Source organism: Pelophylax lessonae, assembly GCF_965119305.1.
Source record: "Pelophylax lessonae genome assembly, chromosome: 4".
Classification (NCBI taxonomy): domain Eukaryota; kingdom Metazoa; phylum Chordata; class Amphibia; order Anura; family Ranidae; genus Pelophylax; species Pelophylax lessonae.
In genome coordinates, this window is record NC_138771.1 from 386,660,580 (window position 1) to 386,680,505 (window position 19,926).

General features: G+C 43.8%; 1 protein-coding gene across 1 annotated transcript in view; it reads right to left on the bottom strand.

Moving 5' to 3' along the window:
• LOC309554127 (A disintegrin and metalloproteinase with thrombospondin motifs 2-like) overlaps positions 1-19,926 on the bottom strand; it is a gene marked incomplete at its 5' end in the record, with an annotated part of 1,497,034 nt that overhangs the window by 900,370 nt on the left and 576,738 nt on the right. Inside the window, 2 exons of the mRNA XM_082255680.1 lie at positions 1,428-1,560; positions 18,840-18,983. Of these exons, the coding sequence (XP_082111806.1) occupies positions 1,428-1,560; positions 18,840-18,983 (277 nt within the window). The remainder of the gene's footprint in view (positions 1-1,427; positions 1,561-18,839; positions 18,984-19,926) is intronic.

Consider the following 19,926-nt stretch of genomic DNA (forward strand, 5'->3'; position numbering starts at 1 on the left):
TCATTTTGTCTCACTGCTCATCAACAAAACAGATTTTGAAAAACCAGGCATATATTCGGCCTCAGGACTTAGCTGCCTAACTCTGAAATACATGATTATCATAAGCAAATAAAAAAAACGTAATGAATATAAGCAACATAACAATTAAATGAAGTAAAATGTCCAAAAATGGCAGTCTATTTAAGACTGTATCCAAACAAGCTTTCCCACCAAGAAACCTTTGCATCTCCTTCAAAGGCGTGTAACACTTGCAAAACTTTATTTCGGTCTGGTTGCTTAATCTCTCAGTAGCTCCTAAAGTAGTACATCATTCCACCCTCTTTTTTTTTTTATCAAAGTCTAATTATCAAGCTTCTGGCTCAGCTCTAAACTGTAGGGGGATCTTTTGTAGATGTAAAGGGGCGCCGGGCCGAATATCCAACCTTTCTTCGGGAGTAACTGGGGTCCTTTTGGCCCAGCAACATCTACTCCCAGGGTAGGAGTAGACACACTATGAGGTAAACACTTGTTTGTATACATTTTAAGGGATACACAGAGAATGCAGTGTTATTATTTGATACCAATAACATTGCCCATAAAACATGACCCAGATTTATTCGAACACTGTTGTCTTATTATCCTGCCTTGTTTTCCTTGACATAATAAAACATCTTCTCATTCCTTCATTTATTGGCCATCCATTCACTCACTCATTCACATAGATTTGAGTACCAACAGGTTACTTCCAAGAAATAATATCCCTTTACCTCAGGGATACATGTACCTCCCATAACATGCATGAAGAAATGTCACATTGATTTCACACTCCTCTCTCAGAATGCATTCTTTCATATATTTTAGTATAGGGTTATTACATTTAGAAGGAATGTTTTTTTTTTTTTTTTCCATATAGTCTATACTCAAACTTTATTATGTCAGAACAGCCTATGTATACCCTCTTGAGATGGAAGTTTTTTTTTTAGCTTTGCAGAAAATGTACATGCATGTCAAACTTTAGCAGAAAAGTAACACCTCATGTACTTGACAGGAAACCATCTTTTAAAATAACCCAGACTTTTCTCAAATAACTTGTGGATTCAGAGCAGCTAAGCTTCTGCAATTTCAACAAAAAGCATTTCCAAGAGATAAAGAGACATCCCAATATACAACATTAAGGCATACCATTTATATTAAAGCATAATCCTAACACTTCTGATGTTCCACCTCTGTTTCACCCTTTATGAATTTGCAATTGCAGTTTTGCTAAAACTGTTAGTCTACCTGATCAGGTTCCTCAGAAGAGGAAGCATCTATGAAAATTTTGATACCACCTAATTCAGTTAATTTAGTAGTGACAACACCTTTTCCATTTCCCATGCACATTTATTCAGTGCCCTTGGTATGGGCTCAACTTAGAAAAGTAACAGAAAGTACATATTACTACTTACAGCAGTGCACATCATGTAACCCACACCAAAGTCAAATCGACATTGCTCATTCATTGAATATTGAATTCCTGGCAGCTGAGGAAGAGATGGCCAGTCATGTGCAAATGGATCATCACGTAGACAATCATATGAACTGTAAAAAAAGTGTAATAATTAGAAAAATTGAAGAAAAAAATAGGAAGTTTGAACTGCAAAGAATATAACATACAACTACTGTATGTGCAGCATGAGATATTGAATTCACTAGGAACAAACATATTGTGCTAATATGCACTGTATGCAGTGGACTGCACAGGTTTGTGCTTTTTAATGTATAAATAGTAAATTTACTTGTTCCATAAAGAGGAGCTCCAGTCTCCTTTGAAAAAAAATAAAAGCAGCAACAAAAATTGTAGCTGCTGACGTTTAAATAAAACAGCCACTCACCTGTCCCACAATCCAGTGGTGTGCTCACCCCTGTCTTCTTTCCTTGGTGCCAGCATCTTAACTCAGCTTGTGGCTCCACAGCCGAGTGCCCACTGCACATGCGAGAGTAGCGCTGCACATCACGAATGGTCAAGCAACTTTCTGGGATCTGTCACGTGTCCCAGAAGTCTGCAGGGGGGGGGGGGGTGGAGAACTGCTCCAATTGTATAGGCAGTTGGAGAGGAAGGGGGAGCGTGTAACTCTCAAAAACGGGTACAACCCCCCCCCCCCCCACTTCTCAACAGTGACAATTCTTCAACAGGAGCAGAGGACAAGTACTTAAAGTGGAACTTCCCCTTTTGGGTGGAGCTCCACTATAAACAGCTAATTCAAAATTAGAAATGGTATGCTTTGTTAAAATAGAAAAGTCTCTAGATTTGTAGCTTGCGTAGTGTGTTTACTACAATATTTACAAACCATATTTAAAGCCAAGGTTTAGAAACAGCAAGGGGTTTAAAGTAGAACATTTTTGGGTGGCCAAATTCACATAGCTTTGCTTTACGGTGACAAATGTCAGGTAAGCATGGGCATCTGAAATGCAACATGTAAGCTCCTCTAATATTGCCATGTTAGCAGACCCTGGTCAAACATGGCTGTATGAATTCAAGTTGCCACCAGTGGCATATCATCCATGGGTACAAAGTGTGCAGTGCACATGGGCCATGGGGGGAGATGGGTCCCACTGTGCTCTGACCCACTTTGCACCCATGAAGGAGACAAGCTGGAGGAGCTGCAGCAATGCCATTCACAGGATCCATGTGCCACAATTCTCACTCACACACAGACCCTGTCACACAAGCTTACTGCTTCTCTGGGGGGGGGGGGGGGGGGCCAGGGTGCTGATGTCATCCACTGCCAGCCCAGGAGAAAGGAAACCTCCCATACCTGTGAGAGAGATCTGAGAGGCTGATGTGAGGTCTGTAAATTTGTGGAAGGGGGGAGGGGGCGCAACGTAACACATACAGTTAGGTCCATATATATTTGCTCAATTTTCATATTTTTGGCTCTGTTTGCCACCAGAATAAAATTAAAATGAAGCATTCCAAATGAATTTGAAATGCAGACTTTCAGCTTTAATTTAAGGGGTTGAACATAAATATCAAGTACAAATTTTAGGAACTGCAACCATGTTTATTCATAGTCCCCCCATTTTCAGGGGCTCACATGTAGTTGGACAAATTAATATAATCAAAAAAAAAGTTCATTTTTAATATTTTGTTGAGAATCCTTTACTGGCAATAACTACCTCAAGTCTGGAAACTCCATACCCAAGACTTGGTTTCCTCCTTTCTGATGCTTTACCAAGCTCTAACTGCAGCAGTCTTTAGTTGTTCTTTGTTTGTGGGTCTTTCTGCCTTTAGTTTTTGCTTTCAGCAACTGAAATGCATGCTCAATTGGGTTGAGATCAGGTGATTGACTCGGCCATTGCAGAATCTTCCTCTTTTCCTTCAAAAGCTTCTGGGTTGCTTTTGCAGTGTGTTTTGGATCATTGTCCATCTGTACTGTGAAGCACTGTCCAATCAACTTTGCTGCATTTGGCTGAATCTGGGTTGACAGTATATCTCCAACCACTGCAGAATTCATCCGGCTGTTTCTGTCTTTTGTCACAACCAGAGATGTATAGTAACTAAGTAGAACTACTTCACTACTGTACTTAAGTACCGAAAGGCGGTATCTGTACTTTCCTGGAGTAGAATTTTTTTCTCCTACTTCCACTTTTACTTCACTACATTTTTTCAATACTTCTACTCCGATATTTTTTTTTGTGCTGCATAGTTACTTGTTACAATTATAGAAATTACCACTGCCAGAACAGTAGATGGCAGGTTTCATGAAGTTCAAAAAAATGTGTATAATGTCATGTGTAAATCAGCGCATACGAAAATAAACGCTACTGTATGTATAAATAAAATGGTATACATACATATCTGCTGTTAAGGGGAAAGAGAACCTCCCTCAGCCAAGGAGAGTCACAAGCGTACATAGACCTTTTTTCTGGTAAGAGGCTGATTTTGCTTTTTTCACTGGAAGTTGAGAGCACAGGTTTTGTCGTTTTGATTCACTGGACGAGTCTATTTGGATATTATTTTGCACTTACCTTCATCCACCGGGTAAGGGGGAAATCCACAAGGTGGTGGGAGTCTGCACCTATTATTTGGAATAGCACCTGTTTGATTCCAGCACCTTTGAAAATATATGCATCTTGTTTTGTCACATATGTATGGTATTATGGCATTATATATATATGGACTTTTTATTGTCTTTGATTTCATACACTCTTCCTTTATTTCATTATTGGAATACATTGTTGTATATCACATTGTTTTATATATGATTTTGCGCACCAATAAGCTGTGGAGGAAAAAAAAACATGCAGGGAAGTGAAGGAGGGATGCTTTAAAGGGGGAAGGGAGGGACATACTTTATCTGTTTTTGTTTACAAAAAGTTACAGCCAAAGGAATTGTGATTGTCCTTTAGGTTAATCATTTGAAATAATAAAAAAAAATTTGATGTTCAAACGTTTGACTTCTTTCTTTAACCACTTAAGCCCCGGAGGATTTGGCTGCTAAAAGACCAGGGGGTTTTTTGCGATTTTTTACTGCGTGACTTTGACGGACAATTGCGCGGTCGTGCGACGCTGTACCTAAACAAATTTCACGTCCTTTTTTTCCCACAGAGCTTTCTTTTGGTGGTATTTGATCACCTGTGCGATTTTTTGATCATGCACTATAAACCAAAAAAGTGCGTAATTTTTGCAAAAATAACAATATTTTTCACATTTTTTTATATGAAATTCCCCCCCAAAAAAAATTTAAAAATCAAAATTTTTTAACATTTTCGGCCAAATTGTTTTACGCTACATATGTTTGGTAAAAAAAAAATCGCAAAAAGCGTATTTTGATTGGTTTGCGCAAAAGTTATCGCGTTTACTAACAAAGGGAAAGATTTTTGTCATTTTTGGTGTGTTTTTTTTAACGAGTAATGGCGGCGATCTGCGATTTTTTTTTTTGCGGTACTGCGACATTGCGGCGGACAAATCGGACCCTTGACTGACATTTTTGACACTTTTGGGGGTACCAGTGACATTACTGCAGTAATCAGTGCTATATATATGCACCGTTACTGCAAAAATGACACTGGCAGGGAAGGGGTTAACTTTATTGGACAGGGAGGGGTTAAGTGTGTCCTAGGGGCGTGTTTCTAACTGTGCAGGGACATGGCTATTGGTGTAAAAGCAAAGATCAACGGTTCTACATAGTAGAACCGTCAGATCTTCATTTTTACACCAGGGAGAATGACGGGCGGCTTGTTTACATAAGCCGCTCCGCCTTTCTCCCTTCACAGGGGCGATCGTAGTGTGACCGGCGGACATCGAGTCCGCCGGACACACGCACTGATTTGTCTGTGAACGAGCCGCGGCGGGCGCGCGCGCGCCCGCCCGCAATAGGCTCGCAAGTCAGTGACAGGCGAGTGACATATCCATACGTCACTCTGCCTGGCCGGGGCTGACCGCCGCAGTATATAGTCGTGCAACGGTCGGCAACCGGTTAATAACTACATACCACAGTACTTGTACTTTTACTTTCAGTAATTGAGTAGCAATTTTTTTAAAAAAACTACTGGTACTTTTACTTTCAGTACTTGAGTAGCAAAATTAAAAAAAAAAAAAAACTACTTGCAATACTTAAGTACAAAAAATGTTGAATACTTTAGTACTTCTACTCCAGTCCCTTTTTGATAGAGCACTTCCACTTCTACTCAAGTCACTTTTTGATCGAGCACTTGTACTTTTACTCAAGTATGGGTTTCAAGTACTTTATACAAGTGTGGTCACGACATCAATAAACACCAATGACCCAGTGCTACTTGAAGCCATGCATGCCCATGCCATTCCAGGAACCGGCGGGCGCCATCTCCTGACAGAACCCCTCGAAGTGGGGGGCTGTCGGTCAATAGTAACACTGCGACTCGGGCCTAACCCAGTCATATGTGACCTGGTGAGACATTTAACTCGCAGGGCCAGTCCCCAACCGGTGGGACTACATCGCAGCCGACCTAGTGCGGAGCTGGTGTCTGCGTGTGCTCGCTGGCTGGCTGGGGTGACCACTGGATCTATTTATCCAGTCCGTCGCCCAGATCTGGCCAGAGACCAGAGATCCCAGCAAGGAACTAGGTCCTTCCTCCTGACTAGGCAGATTAAAACTGACATCCTATAGAAGGGAGAGAGGGTATACCCCCTGGGATTGCCCATAGGCATAGCCAGAACTTTTTTCTTCCTAGTATCCTACTCCTGTAGGGGGCAGAATAACCCTACTACGTCAATGAACAATAGAGAAAAGATTAAAGATAAAAAAATAAAAAATAAAAAACTCTACCTGCCACACTAAAATAAACCCTAAAATACTAAACCCCATTCCCATCATTTTTTTTTTTTTTTGGTATGCTTTTCTTTTTTTAATCTATAAGAAAGTAAAGCAAAATATAAAAAAGCACGAAACATGACATTTTTATTTTGGGTGGTGTTAAAACACAATATAGGACTTGTGTAGAAAGCTGAGTAAGAAGATGTCTGCAAAAGGCTGTTAGCATCTGGAGGGCCTACTGGAGATGAGCTCAGGCATCTTTTGAACTCATGTCAAACCCAGACTCTGAATTCCTGCTTTTTTACTCCAATAAGCTGTGGGCCTGAAGTTCATTGGAGTACAAAAATTTCAGTTTAGAGATGAGTTTGGAAAATGCACAAGATCATCTCTAGTGCCTACCCTCCCTTTGCTTATAAAGTACAGCTGAGCCTGCAAGCAGGCTTGGCCATTTTACTAAGTGCAACGCAAAGAATTTTATAGAATTTTTCACATACTTTGCACTCAGCAAAACAGCGTGAGTGCAGCCCAAAGTAGATTTGGCTTGGATGATTTCTTAAAATCCTTTAAAGTGACACTAAACTAAGATCAATTGGGGGGCGTGTCCAGCCAGCAAGGGTGATGGCCATTTAACGAGAGAGCTCCGGCAGCCTCTGATCCACAGCAACTCGCAGCGACTGACGGAACGATGCACTCACACCCGGATTCACCGTCTCACCCGGATTCACCATCTCACAGCCCGATTACCCACAGCAACATGTCCAAGCGGAGAAAAATTGATTTTTTTAAAATCTTACCGTAAAATCCTTTTCTCTTAAGCTCATTGACAGACGTAGTCCTCGTTGATTAATAACAACTCGGGTTATGCTGCCCTCTACAGGAGTAGGACTAGACAGGAAAGAAAACGTTCTGGCCACACCCTAGGGGCAGTCCCAGAGGGTATATCCTCTCACTTCCTGCTACAGCAAATCAGTTATGTCACAAAGCAGTGTTTAGAGAATTTAACCCAACCCAACTCAAAAACAGAGAGGCGGGTACTACGTCTGTCAATGAGCTTAAGAGAAAAGGATTTTACAGTAAGATTTTACAAAAATCAATTTTTCTCTGTCGCTCATTGACAGACGTAGTCCTCGTTGATTAATAACAACTCGCGACGTCCCAAAGCAGTACCACAAATGAGGGGTGGGATGACAGAAATCAAAATCCAGAAGGCCCAACCGGAGCCAACCAGAAGCATCAAGGACTCATCGAGCAAAAAGATGAGACCTAAGTGAAACACCCAACAAACCCTTGAGGTAGACCAACAGTCTCCTCAGATTGCGGCCTGCAGAACCTTGTGGCCAAAAGAGGCATCCGCCGATGCCATCACATCAACTTTATAAAATGTTGTAAAGGTATGAACCGACGATAAAGTCATCGCCTCGAAAACCTGGATCGCTGACGCCTGATGGCGGAAGACCCAGGAGACACTAGGCGCCCGAGTAGAGTGCGCCTTAACAGGGAACGGAGGCTTCCGACCCTTAATAGAATAAGCCTGTACCACCGTCTGAATGATCCATCTAGATATGGTCGCGGCAGACACAGGCAACCCCCTTCAAGGGCTATCCGTGATCACAAAAAGTGAGTCCGTCTTACGAAAACAAGTTCGTAGTAGTCAAGTGTATCCTTCTGAACCCCATCCAAGGAGTGTAATGCAACTCCCAAGGATGGCTAGTCTTAGGACACGGGGAAGGTAACACAATATTTTTATTCAGATGAAAACTCTGAAAACCACTTTAGGAAGGAAGGATGGATTCGGAAGAAGAACCACCTTATCCCTATGAACCACCAGAAATGGGGAACGACAAGATAATGCGGCCAGTTCTGACACCCTGCGTGCAGAAGTAATGGCCACCAAGAAGGCCACCTTCTGGGATAATGTAAGCAAGGGAATCTCCCTAATATCTTCAAAGAGAAGTTTCTGAAGAACTGACAACACTAAATTAAGATCCCAGGCGGTAAGGGTGCACGCACTGGCGGAGCCAGATGTCGCACCCCTTGGATGAAATTCCGCACCAAGGAATGATTAGCCAAAGGTTTCTGAAAGAAGATTGCTAACGCTGAAACCTGACCCTTGATAGTGCTCAAGGACAATTTCTGCTCAACCCCTTGTTGCAGAAAGACCAAGATTCGGATCACCGAATAGGTATGTGGGGGAAATCCAAGAGATTCACACCACGCAAATATAAGACTTCCATGTGCTGGAAGTCGCTTTCCTTGCTTTAACTAGAGGTAGGAATAACTGAAGCTGACACTCCCTTGTCCTTCAGCACCTGGGTCTCAATGGCCAGGCCATTAAGCCAGCGATTGTAAAGCAATATGAAAGATCGGTCCCTGAGACCGCAAATCCTCCCTGAGAGGAAGTCTCCAAGGAGTGTCCGCGACTAGCCTCACCAAATCGGCGTACCAGGCTCGACAAGGTCAGTCCGGAATTTCCAGAATAACTGGAATTCCCTCCACCTCTATCCTGCAAAGAAGTTCCCGCAGTCGATTGGATCCGAATCGGGCTGCTCTAGAGCTGCTCGGTCCAGTAAATCAGACAAAATCTGATCGCTCTCAGTTCCGATACCCTATTGGTAACCTGGATACTATCGGAAGGAATGACTTCCCCTGGTTGAGCATCAGAGGCTCCCTGGTCCGCTGGCCCAACCGGATCCGATTGTCCAGGAAATCGGAATTCTGATTCCATAAGAAAAGAATCTCTTTCAGGAGAATTCGGGTATGAGACTGGGTATACGGTACTGCCTCTAAGAAGGCCACCATCCGTCCCAGCCAATTGACGGACAGCAACATCCAAATCGTTGACTGAACGAAAACCTCTTGCCCAGGATGTATCCAACCTTAGGCCCAGATAGTTCAGTCTCCTGGTGGGAACCAGGGATGTGGGAAAGCGAAGAAAAACGCTGATGTCCTGCGATGATGGGGATATAAAGATAGGCATCCTAAATGTCTATGGACGCCAGGAATCCCCCTGATGCAGGAAGGCCACCACTGTTCAGATGGACTCTATTTTTCCCCAAGTCCAGAAATTGGACGCACCTTGCCCTCTTTCCTGGGCATTGTGAACAGGTTCGAATAGAACCCCTGAAACCGTTAAATGTTAGCAGGGAAGAATCGCACCGGTGGAAGTGATCGAAACTCGATCCTGTATCCTGACCGTATGACCTCGCGAACCCCTTAGTCTGGGGTTCCGGCAAGCCATGGATCCGGAAACCGGTGAAGACGTTCCCCCACTCCAGAGATGGGTAGCGGCGCATCAGGCTGTATTTTTCAGGCTTGGCTGAGCCGGACTTTTTGTTTAGCCGACCAGCGCCCTTTGAAACCCTCTGAAGGGGCTTTGGAGGGTTTCGCCTTATCGCCCGCCCTCGCGGAACGAACAACTCCTTATGAGCAGAAAGGGAAGGTCCTCGTTGGCTACGAGGTCCTCTTTAACCTAACAGTCTGTGGCAAGACAGCAGGTGGTAGCGTCTATCCTTTAAAGAGGGATTCCTCAAACGGATAGCGCCTAGCCATGCGTTAGGAAATAACAGGGGTTCGTTTCAAAACGACCCCATTTGGGTAAAGGAAAATCCTTCGCCCTTTTGGTAGGCTAACAAGTACCAAAAAGGAATTTCAGTCTCAGCTACCTCTGCCGGTATAACCTCAAGACCAAAGGTTTCCCGGACGGACACAACTAGTGCATCCACCACTCTTGTGCTATGGCGGAGGCAGAAACGTTCTCCTCACTGCTGAGGAGGCATTACCTGAGACAACAACCCCATAAGAGGGACCTGCAGCTGCATTGACCAGCTCCGAATCAGTATCTGAAGTATCAGATAAACAATAGGGGTAGGCGGGGGTCGCTTCTTGACCCCCGTCCCTGACAGGCCACCTCCTCCCGGGATACCAAAGACTCCAAAACTGCCGATAATGCATTAAAAACAAGTGGGGTAATGGAGGGTCCTGCGGCCACCTTGAGGGGATCAGGTGGGGATACCTATGCGGCAGGGTCAATGATTATACAAGACACTTGCCAGCGACAAAAAATTACAAAGTAAAAAACTTTTTTTTTTTTTTTTTTGTGTCCCCCAGTCGCAACAGCGCCCCTCAGTGTTACCTGCCTTTTTGGACCCCACAGAGAGAGAGAGAGACCCCAAGGCTCATCCCTGATGCACAGAAGTTTTCATCAGCTTGCTCAGTGCTGTCCTGTTACAGACAGGAAGACTTTGGCCCTATTTCCTGGGTAAAGGAGGCGGCTCCGCCCCTTAACACGCCTCCCGGCGCCTCCCCCTGGCTCCATGAGGTGTTTGGTCACCTCAAACATGGCCGCCCCCATGTTGGAGACACGAGGCTACGCCAATATGGCAGCCTTGTGTGCTCTGCAAGAAAATGGCGGCGGCCTGTTAGGATAGCGGCGGCTTAGCAGCGGCCTGCGGGATGCTGTATACGGCCTAGCGGCCTGTGGGAGTGCATCGGCCCCCCAAACTTCACCCTGGATGGTGATCAGCCTGGACGGCGGTACCGGACTCTGGTGGGCCGCATGCGGTCCATGCCTGCCCTTGCTGGAGGAATGCGATCTGGACTGCAGTTATACATGCATAGACATCGCCCTGTCAACACCTCTGACAGGTAGGATACCTTATGCTACGACAGTAATATTCTAGTACTGCCACTGACTTCAGTCATCTTTACAGTTTTGAAATGACATTAGATTGTCAGCTCCCAAACCAAGCCTCCTGGTTACTTGTTCACAAAAATCACACTCAAATAGGGGGATCTGTGACACGTTATAGGATAGAGGGGAGACCCATCCTTACCATTTCAGAGAGGGGCCCGCGTTCACCACAAAACCCGTCAGGGGGAAAAGGGGGAACATACTACTCACCATACCGGAACCAGGCGGGCGCCAACTCCTGACAGTACCCCTCTCCACCGGGGTGGGAGGGCTGTCGACCAATACGGACGCCGTGACTCATGGTCATTGGCGTTTCAGCGAGACGTTTAACTTGCAGGGTCAGTCCCCGTCCAGTGGGACTATGTCGCGGCCGACCCAGCGCGGAGCTATGGCCTGCACGCGCTCGTAGGCTGAACTGGGGTGACCACTGGATCTCAACATCCAGCCCGTCGCCCAGTTCCAGCTTTCTTGCTTGAAGATCTCACAGGAACACTGGAGAAAAAAAGCTGTCTAAAAATCTTCTAAGAAAAAAATCCTGCCAGGACCGAAGATCCCAGCAAGGTATCTAGGTCCTTACTCCTAACTAGACAGAAAAAAACTGATTTGCTGTAGCAGGAAGTGAGAGGATATACCCTCTGGGACTGCCCCTAGGGTGTGGCCAGAACATTTTCTTTCGTGTCTAGTCCTACTCCTGTAGAGGGCAGCATAACCCGAGTTGTTATTAATCAACGAGGACTACGTCTGTCAATGAGCGACAGAGAAAAGCAACTAAACCGCCCCAGCGCCTGACGGACTTCTTCCCGGCGGCTCTGCAGCGGGGTAAGCAAGATGGCGCCGAACCCGGCGCAGTACTCGGCTCTCATCTGCCTGGGGGAGGATTTGATCAGCATGCAGGGGACTTCACTGACATGGGGGCACTGGAAGAATGTTCTCCACCCTCCTCTCCCACTACCTCCAGCCCCGCTAAGTCTAAACAGCGCAGAGAGGGTGAGGAGGTTTCTCCCTCCTCACAGCATGTGACAGCCCAGGCCCCTAAGCTGCATAGCTCACCAGGCCTCACCATAGACATGTTCCCTGCCTCGGACCAAACTATTTCCGAATCAACCATGAAAAACATGCTTCTCTCATTAAGGAGCACCCTCCATGCAGATTTTGCTACCATGTTCTCACCCTTACAGGAAAAGGTTCAGACGCATGCTGATAAGATTCATCACATAGAATCTAAAATGGCGGATCTTTATTCTGCCCACAACGACTTGGTAGATGCCTATACCGATCAAGAAAATTAATTGCAGCGCCTCCAAAACAAAATAGCCGACCTAGAGGACCGTTCTCAACAAAACAATATTAAATTCAGAGGGATCCCTGAATCCTTACCTCACAGTGACCTGACCCACTTTGTGCAACGCTTGATGAAGGCCCTTATCCCCTCCTTAAGCGATATAGAACTGTGCGTTGATAGGGCCAACCGTATCCCTAAACCTAAATTCCTCCCAGACACGGCTTCCAGAGATACCCTGGCACGCATCCATTATTATCACGTCAAAGAACGTATTATGATGGTGGCTAAACGAAGTCCAGCAGTACCTGATGAATTTATAGGCATCTCTCATTATACAGACATCTCACAACAGACAGCTCTGAACCGGAAGAAACTAGCCCCTCTTACCAAAATTTTGCCCAATAACAAGGTGATCTATAAGTGGGGCTTCCCCACGAAACTCCTGATTACATGGAATGGGAAAACCTACCCTGTATACAGCGTGGAAAAGGGGATTCAACTTTTTAAACAATAACAACTGTTACCTGCTGAAGACCATCTACCCATTACTCCTCCGTTGGAACGTCTACAAACAGAATGGCCCTGACCTACTGTGCTGCTCTTCAAGTTATCGTCTCTGTGACCCTCTTTACTTGTCCAGAGGCCTGCCGAGAGCTCACCTGTTCGTTACTTTTGATTTTTTTTTTTTCTTTTTTCATGTCCATGTTCATGGACCCAGGTCCTTTTTCTCCTGGTACGGTTGTACTTACCGTGTGGTGGCTCAGTATGTTGCTGGGCATCACTAGACCCCCCCTCGACCACAGTGGCTCTGTTAGCCACCCATAATGCCTGTCTTTTTTTTCAGGCTTTTCTTATATGTATGGTGTCTGTCTTGTCTGTCTCTGTCATCTCCCCTTTCCTTTGCCGCTCCTTTACCCCAATTCTCCACCTGCGTGGAATCAATACAATTTTCACAGATTGCAAGTTTGAAGAGTTCGAAAGCACCATTGACTTGTAGAACTAGACACCCTTCTTGCGCTCCAATCGCTTTTTCTAACCCACTATGGTCCTTTACATTTCGGAAGTCTCCCACAATAAGGTACTGTTTACTGATTAGCAAAGGCGGTAGAGGCCATATGGATCTTGCATTTCTCTTTCTCCCAATATGCCCCTGCACGTAGTTTCCTTAAATGCGAAAGGCCTTAACAGCCCTTACAAAAGATCAGCATTAATGAAAGAAGCTAGGCTCCACAAAGCGGATGTTCTTTTTATTCAGGAATCCCATTTTGCAGCCCATAAATGCCCCAAAGTGTTCTTCCCACATGTATATATGGCAAATGGTCCGAAGAAAGCTTGTGGCGTTTTCATAGACATCAAAAGTGTCCTTTAAACATATTGACACAATTGCTGACCCTGTCGGGCGGTATATTATATTGATTTGTCAAATTAACAACAGCGTCTTCACTCTACTTAATCTCTATGCACCAAACACAAAGCAGAGGAAGTTTTTGACCCCGTTACTCTCTGAAACTATGAAGCTCTTGCAAGGCACCCTCATCATAGGAGGAGACTTCAACACTGTCCTAGACCCTACTTTGGACTCCACCTCACACGCTAGACGACCGTTCCACTCCACTGTTCCCCTACTACATACTCACGAGTTATATGATGTATGGCAATGTTTTCATGGCTCCGAAAAGGATTTCACTTTTATGTCTGCCGCACATTCCTCATATTCCCGCATAGATCTTTTTCTTACAACAAAGAGATCTTTGCAGAATGTGATTAATGTAAAGATTGGCACAATTTCTTGGTCGGACCACGCACCGATTGTACTAGAGTTTGATGATCAGCTACACAACTCTCCCCCTCCTATATGAAGATTGAACTCTGCGCTATTGGCTGACGAGAAACTGTGCCAAAAAATATTACAGGAACATGGCAACTTTTTTGAATATAATGACAGTCCGGATGTTGATAGATTCACACTGTGGAATGCCTACAAGGCTTATATGCGAGGGGTCCTGATTAAAATGGCTTCTGTGCTACGAAAACAGAGGACGAGGCAAATTGAGGACTTACTGCTCTCTATGGAATCCAAGGAAAGGGAAAATAAAAATGAACCCTTCCCCCCGCCTCACCCAAACCCTTGTGTCTGAAAGGCAAGCTCTTAGATCTCTTCTTTTATATAAATATGAGAACCACCTTAAGTACATGAAGGCTCAATTCTATGCTCTTAACAACAGGGCAGGAGCTTGGCTGGCTAGGAGGGTCAAATCTAAACAACTTAAGCAAAAAACTATATCCCTGACCTATCCATCCCCAGCTGACCTCCTGACCAACCCGAAGGACATAGCAGATGCCTTTGCAACCTACAACCTACTGCCACATCCTACACCTGAGATTATTACTGACTTTTTCTCTAAGACCTCCCTACCGACTCTGTCTGCAGGTTTGCTGCAATCTATATCACAGCCCATTACCTCTCAGGAAATTTGTTTGATTATCTCCAAACTCCCTAACAACAAATCACCTTGAGAGGACGGATTCTCCAATGAATATTACAAACGCTTTTCTTCTGAAATAGCACCTCATTTGCAAACTGTTTTCTCCCTTGCCTCCTCCACTACCTCATTTCCTCCTGACATGTTACGAGCTGTAATAGTTACAATAGCGAAGCCAAATAAGGACCCCTCGCTCCCGGCAAACTATAGACCTATCTCACTCTTGAATGTTGATATATATGTCAAAATATTAGCCCTTAGACTACAGAAGGTGCTCCCCCTCTTGATACACCCAGACCAGGTGGGATTCGTACCGGGCAGCCAGGCCTCTGATGGCACCAGACGTCTCCTTAATCTGATCTCCCAGGTTGGGCCCTCTTGAACTCCTTCTCTGCTCCTATCCTTGGATGCGGAGAAGGCGTTTAACAGGGTCCACTGGGGCTACCTACAACAAGTACTTGACAAATTTGGTATCCGAGATTGGCTGCAATCTGTTATTTTATCCCTATATTCCAACCCTGATGCTACCGTCCTCACTTCGGGAATTAAATCAAAACAGGTACAGATTACCAATGGCACCCGACAGGGATGCCCAGTTTCGCCCATCATATTTACACTCCTTATGGAGCCTTTGGCTCAAAGAATTTGTTCCTGCTATCTTATCAAAGGGCTCTGCATTGACGGCATAGAGCACAAGATCAGCCTCCTCACGGATGATGTTTTGCTCCTGCTGTCAAACCTGGCCTCGTCCCTCCCAGCAACCTACGAATTTCTTCAAGAATATAGTATTGTCTCTTACTACAAATTGAACACTAATAAATCCCAAATTCTCGGGCTATACATACCCTCCACTCTCCGCCAATCACTGTCCCAAAACTTTCCCTTTACATGGGTCACATGCTCTTTAAGTTTCCTAGGCATCTAACTCACCCCGCTCACCTCACAATTATATGACCATAACTTTAAGCCACTATTGGATTCTTTACCCCAGGCACTGACATCTCTAAAAACTCAAGAACTCTCCGTGGCAGGTAGAATAGCCACCTTCAAAATGTTAATCCTTCCCAAACTTCTCTACTTTTTCTGCACATTGATAATCCCCCTACCACAGCACTTCTTTACGGCTATCCAAAGAATAATTAGCAAGTTTATACGGAACCATAAACCCTCGAGATGCTCTCTGGCCTATATCTCTAGACATAGATCCCTGGGAGGAATGGGGGTGCCTAATGTCCTTGCGTACTACAAGGCATGCGTCCTCGACCAACTTAAGCACTGGTGGACGACTTCTCTCCACAAAACTTGGACACATATAGAAGCCGCTGTAACCTCTCATAAAAAACTGCAGCTGTTACTGCTAGCTATTAAATTGGGGGCTGCGCCCCCACCCTCATCTTCTTCTTCAGTACAAATATCCTCCCAACTATGGAAGGAGTTCCCCCTAAATCATTCCTCTTCCAAACCGGGCCATAAAATTCCACTTCCACTAACCATACTGAAATAATTTATCCCCAATTTAGACTTAAAACTAAGGACACCTAGGGACTCCCCACAAATACACGTTCATGATCTATATCAAGGGAACTCCCTGTCCTCATACGCAGATTTGGTTAAAAAATTCAGACTGCCTCCAAAGACGTTCCATACATACCTCCAGATGCGCTCATTTCTGCGGTCACAACCCCTTCCAAGGCACCTTGTACTCCCTGCCTCCATACACAATTACCTTCAGGAACCCCTAGGTTCCTGTAAAGGTATATCCCTCTTCTATAAAGCTTACACCCAACGGGGCCCCTTCTCCAAAACGAACACCATGGCTTAATGGGAAACCACCCTCCAAAAAACATTTTAGGATTACACATTACAGCAACTAAGGGATAATGGCACCAGCATACCCCCCTAACATTATGGTAGTATGGCAAAAGATGGTAAGATAGAACATCACTATAGACTACGCCCAAACAGTAGTATAAATAGAACAGCAGGTCTTGTCATCCAATCAGATCCCACAGATGAAGCCATGAGACCCTGTGGCATAACGAGTAGGGGAGTCGTTGTATGACATCACAAAGCCAGCACATCGAGGTACCATGGAAATAAAAACCGAATGATATACACAGTTGGTGCAATGTGAAGCACCAATAACATGTGAGTGTACAGTAGATTTAATAAATGTATGGCTTTAAACAATAAAGCACTATGTGAAGTGGTTTCTATATTTTTTTATATACATAGCTGAATATAGCCAATATCGGGAGTAAAGCAATAAGAACATCTGAGTGGCAACATCACATCCCCAGGAATAAGACCTGATCCAGTCCAGTCCCCAGAGGTGGGGTAAAAGCACTGTGCGACCCAACTTAGTTGGGGGGGGTCATACTTTTGAAGGGGAGAGTCCAACCGGTGAAGGGTGTGCAATATTGCATGCAGATTTTAGCACGAAGTGGTAAAGTGATAATATATTTTTCACAGAGAAGATTATGCTATGCTTTTCCACAGTGCAGCATGATATACACATGAAGTGAACCAAGGACACTTACTCACAGACTGTTGATCACATTTTAGAACAAACTTTTGAATATTTTGGAACTTTCTCGTTATTTGTCATTTTGGTTTAGAATTAATTTGTTGACGCTAATATTTTTATTTGTATTTTTAATTTATATTTGTATTTTAGTAAAGGCACAGGGGATATAGTTTCTAGAGCCGGTTCACACTACCGCGACCAGAAAGTCGCCCCGTGACTTTGAAGAGACTTGTTTAGAGACTTGGAAGAGACTTGGAAGAGACTTGTGCACTACTTTGAAGAGACAGGCGACTTTGTCTGTGGGGAATGCCTGGCTAATCTCTTTCTTCTTCCTGGAAAGTCTGATAACAAGTCTCTTCAATTAAGATAAGGAGGCGACTCCCATTGAAGTATATGGGACAAGTCGGATCACAGGTCGCCTCAAAGTAGTACAGGACCCTTTTCTGAAGTCGGAGTGACTTCAGTAGTGCCAATTAAGACGGCACTGATTGATTAACATTGCTTTTGTTATGTCAAGCGACCTGGGGCAACACGAGTCGCCTCACAAGTCGTGCTAGTGTGAATGGGCTCTTACAGTGTAGCACTAAAATTTTGTAGGTTTTTTAATACTATTCCTAGGTAGCAAAATATGTAAGCCTTTTGAATATCTTTGGATGCTTGATATAAATTAGTGGATTACATTTTTCTGTATAATTTTTTAAGACCCAGTGTCCTTGTATGTCTGGACTCAGCTGTGGTTTCTCTGTCGAGATTCATCATGGAGCAACAGCATACCTCCACCTTTGTTTTTAACCACCAGCATCTCAATGCAGCTGGGTATGTTGAAGTGTTTATACCAGTTGGGTCAGTAAATATTGGTATTTTGTTATACAATCTACATCTATATATTTTTTTATGATGGCTTTGATATCTAATGTTGTCTTTACATTATACAATACCTTAGTACATACATATGAGCATTGGGGTCTCTATATTCATCACCTTATGATCAACAATGTTATCTGTGATCATCACTGTGTAATTCATACATATTTGATGTAGTCCCATTTCTTTTTTTAATGTTTTCTTTTTAGGCCCCTTTCACACTTGTGCGTCTTCAAAGTCGCAAGATTTTACAATGGCTTTGACGCGATTATTATGCAAGTTTGACTTGGGCTTGAATGTCTTTGGACCTCAAAACACATCAAAATCGTGCCAAAGTAGTGCAGGGACTACTTTGAAGTTGGTGCGACTTCAAGTCCCACAGATATGAATGGTACTCATTGGAAATAATGGAGATTGACTTATGCGATTTTGCAGTCCCAAATCGCATTACAAGTCACACAAATGTAAAAGGGGCCTTAATGGTATTGTAATAATAGAGAATCATCAGTTTAAAGGGCAAAATAAAATCTAATGCAGCCACGGATAAGCTGTAATGCATTACGTTTGTTTTGTTTTTTTCGCTTTAGATACACTTGATACTTTAAGGTGTATTATAAATTAGTGAAAACAGTAACCAGTAAGAACAGTAAACTAAGTAAAATAAATTATATTTTAATGTGACAATTAGCTAATTTTTCTTTCAGTTTAGAGAAGTTAAGAAAATGTAAGTGCTCACCTTAAATACCGACTAAGCTCTTGCTGACTACATCGAGACCAGTGGAAACGGTGAAATGCAGCTTGTACAAGAGGTGCCATAATGCTTCCCATCCTTACTTCATCTCCACACCTATTTCCTTGTCCGTCATGTTCCATTCCTAACCTAGGGTAAGCAAATATTAAACTATGACATGTAGATTAATATATTAGGTACACATTCATGCCAAGGTGTCATGCTGGACAAGATAACATTTACTCAAGATACAGAGAGATTTACATCACATGTTGCTATACATGGCATATACAGTTTGCCCTTTATGCCCTCAAGGGAAACTAAAACCTTACTTTTATTGTCATACATAATGTTACTTAGCCTATTAAGGGAACCTACAGCCTGGGCCTAATTATAAATGATTTGAAGTGTTAGCAAAGTGCATTACTTGCACCTACAGGTAAGCTTACAATCAGGCTTACCTGTGGGTGCAATAAATATCTCCTACACGTACACAGTTTAAGAGATATTGCTGGGACCGAATTCACCTCCTGGTGGTACTGGTGGTGCTCTGGGTGGAAAGCTGCAGTTTTAGTGTCCATAAGCAGGTGTGTCCTAGTGTCTCCCAGCAGGAGGGTACTTATGTTCCACCTTTGCTACTTCCCCTTGCCTCAGAATAAATGGATTTTCTACTGACCCGGCATTATTGGCAAATATATCCTTTAGGTGCTGCAAGAGAACAGGATGGTACTGTGGTGAGAATAGAAGTTGGGATCTACATCTCAAAAGATATGTGAGTGGCGTGCTCATTCTACTCAATTACTAGGGATATTGGAGCGTAGTCAGACCAAGTGATATCATGTATCGAGGAGAGGAGATCATCTTAAAAATAAGCTTGTCTACAAAAAAACATATTGATGGAGTGGAGTGGATGGAGTGATGCACATTTTAATAGCACAGCAGACCAGCATCTGCCCAAAAACAAGGAAGAATCTAGTTGTAAAGAATGTATAAAAATTGATATGATACACTGTGTGTATATGTCTATTAAAACATATAAATCATTCAAATCCTCTGAGTGTCACAGAGGGGATATTAGTAACATAGCATATTG